The sequence below is a fragment of the Passer montanus genome, unplaced genomic scaffold (assembly GCF_014805655.1).
Source record: "Passer montanus isolate IOZ18808 unplaced genomic scaffold, ASM1480565v1 scaffold67, whole genome shotgun sequence".
Taxonomy (NCBI): domain Eukaryota; kingdom Metazoa; phylum Chordata; class Aves; order Passeriformes; family Passeridae; genus Passer; species Passer montanus.
In genome coordinates this window covers 1,951,699-1,964,132 of record NW_024371815.1, presented here as the reverse complement: position 1 = coordinate 1,964,132, position 12,434 = coordinate 1,951,699, and the positions used below count along the sequence as shown (strand labels likewise).

At 39.0% G+C, this 12,434-nt stretch overlaps 1 protein-coding gene across 1 annotated transcript in view; it reads right to left on the bottom strand.

The window, feature by feature from the left end:
* Window positions 1-419: 419 nt before the first annotated feature.
* MAN2B2 (mannosidase alpha class 2B member 2) overlaps window positions 420-12,434 on the bottom strand; it is a 28,868-nt gene continuing 16,853 nt past the window's right edge. The window contains exons 9-19 of the mRNA XM_039728927.1: window positions 12,110-12,296; window positions 11,121-11,254; window positions 9,846-10,102; window positions 7,078-7,269; window positions 4,336-4,588; window positions 4,121-4,231; window positions 3,815-4,007; window positions 3,015-3,170; window positions 2,539-2,651; window positions 1,567-1,684; window positions 420-678 (exon numbers count right to left, since the gene is read on the bottom strand). Coding sequence (XP_039584861.1) covers window positions 584-678; window positions 1,567-1,684; window positions 2,539-2,651; window positions 3,015-3,170; window positions 3,815-4,007; window positions 4,121-4,231; window positions 4,336-4,588; window positions 7,078-7,269; window positions 9,846-10,102; window positions 11,121-11,254; window positions 12,110-12,296 — 1,809 coding nt within the window. The 3' untranslated portion in view covers window positions 420-583. The remainder of the gene's footprint in view (window positions 679-1,566; window positions 1,685-2,538; window positions 2,652-3,014; window positions 3,171-3,814; window positions 4,008-4,120; window positions 4,232-4,335; window positions 4,589-7,077; window positions 7,270-9,845; window positions 10,103-11,120; window positions 11,255-12,109; window positions 12,297-12,434) is intronic.

The window sequence follows — 12,434 nt, the reverse complement described above, 5'->3', positions numbered from 1 at the left end:
ACAGTACATTCCATTTCAGTTTACAGCAAAGCAGAAACCTTGCAGTTTTTGCCCAGAAGACAAAGTAGCTGAAACACAGCAGGCATTTCTCCTTGCATGTAGGAACAGACCACCCCTTGGCCAATGACTACTCTGTGATTTGGAACTCATTTTCTCTAACAATAAAAACCTTAAGAGAAGACTCTTGGCAGCACTATTAATTATAAAGACAATTCAAGACTGTAGGACTAATATGATTTTGCTAGTGCTACAAAGTGAAGTATCATAGAAGCAATCACTTCAAAACCATCAATAGCAAGCAAAATAATGCTCAATATGCTCACTCTGCAACACAGGTCTTTTTTGCATTGAACAAGTTTCAGAAAAGAAAAGTTGTAAACAATTAAGCAATAAAAACACCCACAGCTCAGGCCAGCAACTCAATTAAATTCAAAGTTTATTCCAAAATTAATTTTTCTTTCATTAACAGCAGTAGGATGTTTTTCAAGATCATGATTTGTATCTTGAAACAAAACTTCAAAGATGTTACATATTCATCTGAAATACATCATCAAACCTGATGTTTGATGATGTATGTAAAACATTATTGAACCTGAAAGTATACAAAGAAAGTCCTTATTTCCTTTGGGTGAACAGTTACTACAAAGTCTTCTGAGATCTCTGTGCTCTTGAAGAACCCTGTAAGACACAAAAGCATTGGTAATTTATTAAAGCAGCTTTACTCAAATGGACATATTATTCTATTGCATCAGTTTTAACTCATCCCTTCCCTAAAAGCTAGTGTTTGAGCAGATTCTCCTCCCTAACTCAAACAGTATAGAGCCTAAGATGTACCCATTCATAATATTAAAATATACAACAATTTCTCTTTTCACACACTAACTCACACAGAAAATGTGAAATGACTCTTCCAGTCATGCACATTTTCTTCATCATGAAAAAAGAGGAAGCAAGCTCCAAACTGCAGGTCAAACAGAGCTCTAAACTCTCACCTAGACCATTCCAAAACCTCTGCAAACTTTTTACAAGGCACAATATGTATGTACGTGACAATAAGGACATTGTCCAAGCAACTAACTAAGGTCACCCACAACACTGGATCTGAGTGTCAGCCCTAACCTGAATCATATCCATAGAGTCCTTCAAGCTGATTACAGCAGACATTTTTAATTGCAGCTGTGTGTTTTTCTGCAGCACAGAAAATTTAGATAAACACAACTCATCTGCATCTGACAAAACCAATTGTGTCACAAGTGTGAATTCATAAAGTAGCCACTTCTATCTGGACAAAGAAAACTCCAGAAAGATTCCAGGCTTTTTACCACTTCTAGACAAAACAAGGTATCAGATAAATACAACAGTCTGGTACTTGCAGGGAATCTTAGCTAAATGTTCCTACCTGTAGGCTGTGGCAGGTACCAGATCTGTCATACAAAACAATAATGCATTTCTAATCTTGCAATTTAATGCATTTCTAATCTTGCAATCTAGTTAAAAAATATTTTTAACTAGACTAATCGTCAAGCTTCAACAGTCAATGGACACCAACCACCTTATTCCACCTACTTTTGCCTGGATATTGTGCAGTTTTCCATTTCCACCGCTCCAAAGTGTTCACATCCCAGGTGCCCGTGAGGGATCGCTCCTCCACTGCCATCACTGATCCCAATCCCTTTAGCAAAGACTGAGTAAAGAGAACACCAGGAATCAAAGGAGGGTTCACAGACAAGACTATCAACTCACCAGCCTACTACACAGTAAGACCAGACTGAATTTTCAACTCCAGCATTGGCCTGTTAATTGGAGCAGAGACACTTTGAAAATCTGCAAGGTCATGCAGCACAAGGGCAAATACAGATTCACCAGACTTCAAAACAAGAAGCTGAGCTGCTGAAAGCTTCCTCTGCATTGTAGTACAGTCTATTAAAAAGGCTGAAACTCACACTTCCCTTTTTACTAAAACAGAGAATCCTACACATTGTTCCCTCTGTTTCTGTCATGACAATCAAAATAATAAACTGCTGCCATGGAGTACAAAGTATTCTTTTTCCATAAAAAAGATCAAATAAACATGAAACTGAAAAAATGTGAGTACATGATGGAAATGAAAGTTTTAACAACTCACACAAGTAAACTGTAGAGAAAAAAAACTTTTCCTTTAACCCTGTCCAAGATTCATTAATTATAGGTACAATTTTCAATAACTAGAGAAGCAACAAAACCAAATCCTACTCTCTGCACTGGTTAAGATACTGCAGGAAGTGTTACACTACCAACAGCTTAGCAGAACCAGTCCTACACACATGTAGCAGATCTTCATGCTGTGCCTATGGCAACTTCATCTGAAGTGATGGCTTCTGTGTTGCAAAGCCAAGTAAGAAAAAAAAGGCTCACTTCCCTCTGAGGTAAAGTTCTACTAATACATTTATATCCATCTTTTGTGTACTTTATAGTACACAGGATGTGTCATTCCAGAACGATTTCTCTCTGAAATAAAACCACCTGACTTGGTGTTCCATCTCGAAGGGTTAGATTTACCTTTAGATCTACCATCACAGGCTGAGACAGCACAGGATCCTCTCCAACTTCATACAAATGTCTAATTCTTAGCAGGACACGACTGAAATCTGCATCACCTTGCTTCTGTTCACCTTCAAAAGAAATCAAAATGCATATATTTTCTTACTTTAAAATTAAACCCAAGCTTTAAACTTTTTTTTAAACTTTAAACTCCCATCATTTTAACTCAGCTCCTATTTTTTAAAGTTAGCAAGAGAACTAATATCAGGAAATACCCAGCTCACACTTTGACAGGAATGATACTAACAGGTGTGACAAACTCATGCAGGAGAAATATTTTACTACTTGAGCAGAGAAATAATACAGCACAATTAACTTTGTTGATTGAGGAATTTAATGCTTGGAATAAATAAAAATACTAGCCACAGAAGAGAGAAAAAAAGAAAACCAACTTATTTAAGTGTAACATCCAGCCACTTTTGGAAGGCACCTACCCATGTGGATGCTGCGGACCTGCTCTGTATGATTAGAACTGTACCTCCAGCCTGGAATGCTCAGAGTCTGGAGATGAAGATTAGGTGGCACAGTTACAGGCAAATCATGGACTGAATTCTGCTGAAGGTGTCTGGGTAGCTTTGGCTTATCTCCTCCTTTATGCAAAATAAAACAAAACAAACATTAAACATCCATCACATACACAAGCCTAGCTAGGGGAAGGGTCAAGGGCTTTTTGCTCATTCTGCCAAGGCAGAGGCAAAGCAGATGATATGCTTTCTCCTCCAAGGCCTTCCAAGATACTAAGCAGAAAGCAGCATTATTTTAACTGCTAAAAAAGTGTATCAGAGCTCTCCATAAAACAAATTTCACTTCAGTTTGAAATTGCTATTTCAATACCAGGCTTCAGTTTTAGTTGATAAGGTGAACAAACATTTTTAAAAGAATAACTCAAAAATTATAATTAAGCCTCAGCATCCAGAAAGCTGATATATGGTGCACTACCTACTTTGCACTAATGCTCTGTGTGAACATTTTGTTGTTGTAAAGCATTAAATGCTTTAAAATTTATTTTCCTCTCAAAGCAGAGATAATTATATAACAAGAGAAACATTACATATACTTGGACAACATCCATGTTTGAAATTAATGCAAAGTAATTCGCAGGCTCTAAATCTGTCTCCTAACTCACTACATGCTTCACTACATGCTAACTTTGCCTCACAGGAAGCTTAAAGTCTGCATTTAAAAACTCAACAGCATAAACCAAAGCAACATAAACAATCAGGAAACTGATTACCTGATAGTGCTCCAAACATCACTACTGGCCTATGCTCTAATGCCAGTCCACTTGTCCTATACAAAGTGTTGGTGACAGCCTTGGTTCCTAAAATAAGCCAAATTACAGGGCGCACCACTGAAGAGTCATTCAAAGTGAGATTGTTACTCAGGTCCCACTGAAGGTTGTTCCATAGTCTCCTGTGTAGCATCACCTGTGTTGGGAAGGTAAATGTCACCACAGGAATCAGCTATCAGGCTTTACTTACATTATCAGCAGCCATGAAGTTATGTCCACCTAGAAAAAGAAATAACAATTTATACTTACCTCGACTTGTCCATTCCCTTGACTTGACACACCATGAGCTCTTTCTGCAAGCAGCATCAGCCTTGTGGTATCATCTTCAATGTAGGCAGTCTGGACCATAGGGTAATAGTTCTGTAATCACACAGCAAACCATGCAGAGATAATATTAACACAGGAAACAGTAAGAGAGAGCAAAGATAAAACACAACTGACTTTGGATTACACTTAGTGCCTACCCGAGCCACTGTGTTATTCACATATGCCTTGAATGGTCTTTTCTGCATCTGATACCCATTGTTGTCAGTGTAGAGAAGTTGTTTGGTGTTCAAATTTGTGCTTGTTCTCAGAACTGCTTCACGATTTAATTCCAGAGGCCCGGCACTGTATTCTTGCTCTATCCTACGGCAAAGCAGCTTCCCATCGTAGCCTTCTGGTACTGAGTATAGCCTGGTGAACACTGCATAAATGTAGTCCTGAGAAGTAACATTGCTACAAAAATGAGAGGAAGGATGCAGAGTTTATAAGGTGAAACACTTGACTGGTTATGACAAAGCTTGCAAGGCACTCATGATGTAATCCTACACAGACAACTTTCTTGCCCATTTTCTATTTATTTAATGTACAATTATTTTTCATTTCAATTTAACTTTCAAATATACACATATTCAACCAGAGTAAGTGATATCCTATAAGTTTCCTTCACATTACAAGTGTAAGGAGGATTCCTCATTTGATTACAAAGGCTCTGTTTTTCTCAAAATTAACAACAAATTTAAAAATTATTATGACTCCCTAAGCAACATATTTACATGGTACTGAATACATGCATTTTTTTCAATCTGCGTGACATCAGCTTTGATGGAACTACTTTCCAAAGGGTCTTCTCAACTACAATCCTTGAGCAATGCCATGTAAAGCAAAAGACTTCAACCAAACACCCAGAAGGGGGTGAAGGGTTTAAAGAGTGATATAATTTTACCACAGACAATAGTTAGCTCATCAGGGGTCAGAGTGACCCCTGAAGATTATTTTCTCCTTTCTCTAATTTGCTTTCAAGACAGATATTCACAGTTGTGAAAATGTATCATTATGTCCAATTTCCATCCATGTAAGATATTAGCTGCAATATTAATTTAGTTGTACAGAACCAGTTTCTCAACAGAAGTTGAGGTAAAAAATGTACCACAAAGGATCCCCCTAAACAATCTCCACATCCATCCATCCATCCATCCATCCATCCATCCATCCATCCCTCCTTCCTGAAGCAGTATGTGCTTCAGAAGTGGGCCCATGTGAACCTCATGAAGTTCAAAAAGACATATTAGCTGCAATATTAATTTAGTTGTACAGAACCAGTTTCTCAACAGAAGTTGAGGTAAAAAATGTACCACAAAGGATCCCCCTAAACAATCTCCACATCCATCCATCCATCCATCCATCCATCCATCCATCCATCCCTCCCTCCCTCCCTCCTTCCTGAACCAGTATGTGCTTCAGAAGTGGGCCCATGTGAACCTCATGAAGTTCAAAAAGACCAAGTGCAAGGTCCTGCACTGTGTCAGAGCAATCCCAAACACAAACAGAGGCTGGGCAGAGAAAGGCTGCCCAGAAATCCCAGCACAAACACAGGCTGGGCAGAGAAGGGCTGGAGAGCAGCCCAGAGGAGAAGGAACTGGTGGTGTTGGCTAATAAGAAACTCAACATGAGCTGGCAAATGTGCTCATAGCTCAGAAACCCAAACTGGTCCTGGGCTGTCTCCAAAGCAGCACAGCCAGCAGGTCAAGGGGGGCATTCCGTCCCTCTGCTTCCCCTTCATGTCACCCCATCCAGAGAACTGCATCCAGCTCTGGGGCACTCAACGTGGGAAACACAAGGACCTGCTGGAATGAGTCCAGAGGAGGGCTACAAAGATGATCAGAGGGCTGGAGTATCCCTCCTATGAAGACAGTTTAAGATTGTTCAGCCTGGAGAAGAAAAAACTCTGGAGAGACCTTAGGGCAGCCTTCCAGTACCTGAAGGGTGTCACTGTGATATTTTCTGAAAGATCCCTTCACCTGGGATTTCTTCTCCTGGGAAGTTGAGAAGCCTCAGAGAAAAATGTAAAAAATAATTATCTGATTCTCTTCTCCTGTGTTTGCTGCCTTGGAATGTGGTCTGGACATTGTTTACCAACAGGTGCATGTTTGATTGGTTCCATGTGAATTGTGTTTTCTTAATGACCAATCACATGCAGCTGTGTTGGGGCTCTGATGAGTCAAGGGTTTTTATTATTCATTCCTGCCAAGCCTTCTGATGTATCCTTTTCTCTACAGTTTAGTATAGTTTTAGTATATAATTTCCTTTAATAAAATATCATAATATAATAAATCAGCCTTCTAAGAACATGGAGTCAGATTAATCTCATCCCGAGATCCTCAAAAACACCACGGAAGGGGACCTGCAGGGGAGCTGGAGAAGTACTTTTGACAAGGGCATGTAGTGATAGGACAAGGGGAAATGGCTTTAAACTTAAAAAGAGTAGGTTTAGATAAGATGTGAGGAGGAAATTCCTTGCTCTGAGGGTAGCAAGACACTGTTGCAGAGAAACTGGATGCTCCATCCCTGGAGGGATGGCTCCATCCGGCTCTGAAGGTTGGATGAGGCTTTGAGCTACTTAGTGGAAGGATCCCTGGAGGTGCTGAAGGCTCTGGCTCTGAAGGTTGGATGAGGCTTTGAGCAACTTAATGGAAGTCTAGTGGAAGGTGTCCCTGCAGGGGGTTTGGAACTAGATCTTTACAGTCCTTCTAACACCAACAATTCTATTATTCTATGATTTACAGGAGGAGTTTCCTCAGCAGTTCATGCAGCAGATGTATGATAGCTCTTTTGTCTAAATCCTAAACAGTACAAATACTCAGAGCTCACTGTTTAGGAGTAACTGTACAGAAGTAACCTCATACATATCCAAACATTCCAGTGAAGCTGTAATGGTGCTGTACCTGTAGAAATACTGCCTTATCTCTGTCATCAAGTTTCCAGACATCACTTCCAACCCCACTGCTTTTGATACTGGAACAGCTGAAGCATTTGGAGCAAATAAGTAGTTATCTGAAATGGGTCCTTTCTTTGTGTCTCCATTTACGTGGTACTCGAGGAACTCCTGGGTGAACTGGACAGTCTGGTTAGTCTCCCTAAGAATCCACAGAAGAGTAAAAATTATATAACTTACAAACACATTTTGTACATGATAAATGCAAAGCTGAACAGCAACAGGAATGAGGCTGGAAATGCCAGGACAAAAAACTGTTTCTTCACAGTGGATTGATTTTGTGAGACTGAGTAAATGAGGACAGCAAAGAATTGAAGTGCTTTTCATTAAGATATATGTCTGTTTGTAAGCAAATGGAGTTTCCATGTAATTTTTGTAGAAGAGAAACATCTTAAGATTAAACATCATCTCTACCACCTCATTGTTTTGATGCCAGAGTTGTTACAGGATTAAAGCTGCCCATTTCACAAGAATGAGGTACACTGCACTGCTCCAATGAATAATTAGGTTCACTGAACTTTGTAGCTGGGTAAAATCAGCATGATGCAAGTTCCCATGTCTAACACTGGTAAGAGTAAACTCAACAGGATAGCAACATTAACAATCACTCACTACCTACTGTATCTCCTCCTCTCTCCACTGAAGATTACAGTTTAGCTATTCATGACGTATCACAATTTTTAGAAAGTCATATGAAGGCAATTTAAGATGCTGCTCTCAGCTACCTGCTCTGCCTTCGGCAACTTGCTGTGAAAACAGGAAAAATCACTTCATCTAGCATACGAATTTATACTGCTAAACATTTTATCTCATGTTAATACAGCTACTCACAATTTGTATTAACTGAGGAGAATACCCAAATGTTTTCTACACTTCTCTTATGAGGCACTTTCAGTGCAGAGGCAGGATCTAGAAGTTCTAAATGTTGCAACTGAATGTAAAGGACTTCCCAATTGAAGATCCTGATTTTTTTCAACCTTTTCTCCCATTCTGTCCTGTGAGGCCTCATTCTTTCCCATTATCCCACTGCAAACCTTCTGAAACTCAAGTATTTTGAGCTTTTCTAAATTGCCTTTAGAAAAGCTCAAAAGGATTGAGTATCTTATTTTCCCTGCATTGCTGCCTGCCAGAACAGGATGGAGAAAACTGGAATGTGAATTTAGATTTTTGTTCTTCCACACTATATTTCTCTTAGAATCTGGAGGCAGTTATGATCTGGAGGCACTCTGAGTAAATACTCCAGGGCTCTTAGTTAAGGTTCAGCTATACTTCTAAAGCTGATTTTAATGATACTGGACAACAAGTTCTTGGTCTAGGAGGCAGAATTATGAACAAAACCACAAAGCTGAAAGAGATCTAGCCATCACCATGCCAGTGTCAAAGGGGTGAAATATTCCTTCAATATATAATACGTAACAATCTGAATCTCAGCAGGCAAAACACAGCACAACTGCAGTAAAGCTGAAGAAATTGGGTCAATTGGCATCAGCTGAGAGAGACCACCTGAAAACCTCAAATTTCACCTAAATCTTGATAATTCTTCCATTTTCACTCCCTGATTAAATGGAAATTCCTTAGTTAAAAGTTTTCCTTTCAAAAGGTTTTGTAGCTTTCTACCACAGAAAGTGATACAGGACTTGCAAAACACTACTTAATGTAAGTAAGCTCTTTATCACTTAAGGCTCCTTGTGCAGCCATAGTGTATGTGCTTCTTAGTAATTTTTAATAAAAATGCACATTCATAATCCTCTTTTGTTCTAAAGCACACAAACTCTGCTGATATACTAGTTATTACTGTGATATGTCATCTCAGACCAACTGCAAAGTTAAACAGGGCAACATCACAGAACTAGTATGGAATCAAGCCTGTGCTAGTGTTGAAGTGTCCTGTAAAAAAAGGGCATTTGAAGTGGGGCTAAAAAACAATTTTAAATACCATAAAGTGCATTTTGTTGACTCTTGAAATTAAAACACATAATACAGTCCTTGGAATTATTTTTATGAAGTGTTTTAAAAAATCTGGAATGCTATTGAAACAAGCAGGAAGTCTCACCTGTCTGTAATGCTGTGCATCAGGTTTGTGTTTTGGTCAAACAAGATCTGGTAGCAGCTGTTAACCACAGGAAACAACTGTTGTCTTTGCTGCCCTGCACGAGTCAAGTCTCTCCGCTTGTACTTGACTGAGCTCCCAACAAAGGCAGTCTGCTGACCATCCAAGGGTTTAATACTGTATTTTCTGTAGCTCAGACCACTTATTGCAACTAGAATATACAGATCATAAGTAGATTGGGATTCCACGGAGCTTTGAACCTGTACATTAGCATACACAAAAATGCTTCATTACAGAAAATTAATTAGCAAGGCAATTACCTTCATGTGTTGTAAGCCCTAAATTATAAAAAAATAGCTTCTATTTTAATAAGTTTTTAAACATGTCATTCTTATAACTCTAAACTATAATGTAGATCCATGCTGCTTTTAATTGGGAGCCTGTTGAACTTGGATTAAGCTGAGCCTTTCTAGTGAAGCATGACCACATGCCAAAGAGACTGATGGTTTACAGATAAGGACAGTGTGGTCTTATAAAACAGTTTTAAATACCATAAATAATGTTTTGTTGACTCTTGGAATTAAAACACATAATACAGTCCTTGGAATTATTTTTATGAAGTGTTTTAAAAAATCTGGAATGCTATTGAAACAAGCAGGAAGTCTCACCTGTCTGTAATGCTGTGCATCAGGTTTGTGTTTTGGTCAAACAAGATCTGGTAGCAGCTGTTAACCACAGGAAACAACTGTTGTCTTTGCTGCCCTGCACGAGTCAAGTCTCTCCGCTTGTACTTGACTGAGCTCCCAACAAAGGCAGTCTGCTGACCATCCAAGGGTTTAATACTGTATTTTCTGTAGCTCAGACCACTTATTGCAACTAGAATATACAGATCATAAGTAGATTGGGATTCCACGGAGCTTTGAACCTGTACATTAGCATACACAAAAATGCTTCATTACAGAAAATTAATTAGCAAGGCAATTACCTTCATGTGTTGTAAGCCCTAAATTATAAAAAAATAGCTTCTATTTTAATAAGTTTTTAAACATGTCATTCTTATAACTCTAAACTATAATGTAGATCCATGCTGCTTTTAATTGGGAGCCTGTTGAACTTGGATTAAGCTGAGCCTTTCTAGTGAAGCATGACCACATGCCAAAGAGACTGATGGTTTCCAGATAAGGACAGTGTGGTCTTATGCCATCACATGTACAGGAACAGGGGACAGCTGCTGTGCCTCACTACCTGACTACAGTGTGCCTTCATGCACGGTCACAGTCATAAGCCACAAGTCACAGAAACTGTGCAGCTGGCAGAATTTGCTGAGCTATCTGGCACCTCAGGGACAGAGGGGAGCATCTGGATTTGTCTCAGGCCTCTTCAGGCCTTTATGTGCAGGAAACATTCCTGGAGATTTATCAAGCCACTGATGATGATGCATTCTGTACAGCAGATGCTCCTGAGAAAGGCTCGTGCTAGCTCTCACTTGAGGCCACTTTCTTCCCTCCCCTGGAACAGCTGGCTGTGTCTTGGAGCTTGGCTGTGACAGAATGAGACATCAAATGGCAGCTGACTGACACCAGTTTCTAAGACCTACATTTCTTAATTCTCTTCTTCTCCCTCCCCAAGGCAATCTGTCAATTGTAAGGTAGTGCTTCAATATAAAAGAATTTATTTGAAACAGTGCTTTTTGCAGAAAGAAAAATAAGATAAGAAGCACCAGGTCACACACAGCAGACATGCAAAGGACAAACCAAACACACTACAAGAGCAGCAAGTCCTTTTGGAGAGTAAAAAAAAAGTCTCTCTGTTGAGACAACAGACAAGCAAAAACAACCCTTGAGGGAGAAGTAGGAAAATCCAACTTCAACAGGAAGTAGAATCCAGTTAATGAAAACTGACAAGTAAGAAAAAAGGAACAGAAAGAAACAAAGTTGAAGTACCTGCGCTGGCACAGAATGTCCCAGTTCATCATATACACTCATTGCCTCACTGCTGACAGAAACTGTGACAAAGGTAGTGATGTTCCATGCCAGTGGGTTATAGACAACCACATACAGGTCAACATCTGCAGAACCTTTGTGCAAACAAACAAAACTTGCAGTCACGACATTATGTATTTTTAAAATGTGGTATTAAAATGTATTAAATTTAAGAAATCTGTCTAGGTACAACTATCTTACAAAATTTTAACATAAAACCCTGCAGTAAAACTTCATGATCGAAAAAAGGAAAATATTTTACAGTCCTTCATTAAAACCTCTTCTGCTTTATTCTTCTATTCTCTGCCCAATCAAAAAAGACTGTGTATTCAGGAAATGACACCTGAGTTGAATGTAAATGCATTTAGTGAAGATAAGCTGCTTACAACTCATTGTCATGCAGTATTAACTTTATCAGAGTTATACAGAAGATCAAATGAGAAGCCTAATTTAAAAACAGCCCTGTAAAAATCCAAATCGGTCTGTTGCACAGCCCATGGCACTGCTTACATCTGACAGTTTAAAAAGTTTCCCAAGTCAAGATAAAAGGGAGTGTACAGTCTTTAGAACAGACTTCTTAAAAATCCTTTTACATTTTTTACACAAGCTGGCAGTACATTATAGCAAGAACATTTCTTGACTCTGACTGTGCTCCTTATCATGTAATGCTCTGTTGCAGACGAAAGTTAGCTTAGTGACTACTCTGATCAGCACTTCTTCCTCCCCTTGTTTTACATTTGAAGTCTGAACCTGAGAGCCTGATCTAATATTTGCACTGAGGTAGAGTTCTGTCTAACATCAGCTGAGAAAGCCTGGGTCTCAGATGGCAAACAATTTTCCAGCCATGGTTCACAGAACTTAGATGCACATAATATGCTGATTGTTTTGAAGGAAAACATGATAGCTTTCATAAGGTAGCTTGAAAATTGGAAAAGCTGTGCAAAAAGTACCTTTTTTTCCTGAGTCTTTAGTGTAAACAGAAGAATAGACCTCTCCATTCTTCTTTGCATTGTTGATATCAAAGATTATGGAAGCCATTAGCTTCTTCACGTTGAACATTCCATACATCAGGTTATTCATGTACATGTCCTTCACCTTGGGAGACTCTGTGCCTGTTATACCATCATGGTGCTGGACCTTGTATTTAAAAGTAATTTGAAAGGTGCAACAGGATGACAACTTCAGGTTTGCATTGGTGTTAACATAATAGTCAAATAAACTTCTGACACACAACTTAGATATATTCAGAGAGAAAAACCAAACAAGTTACCTAAA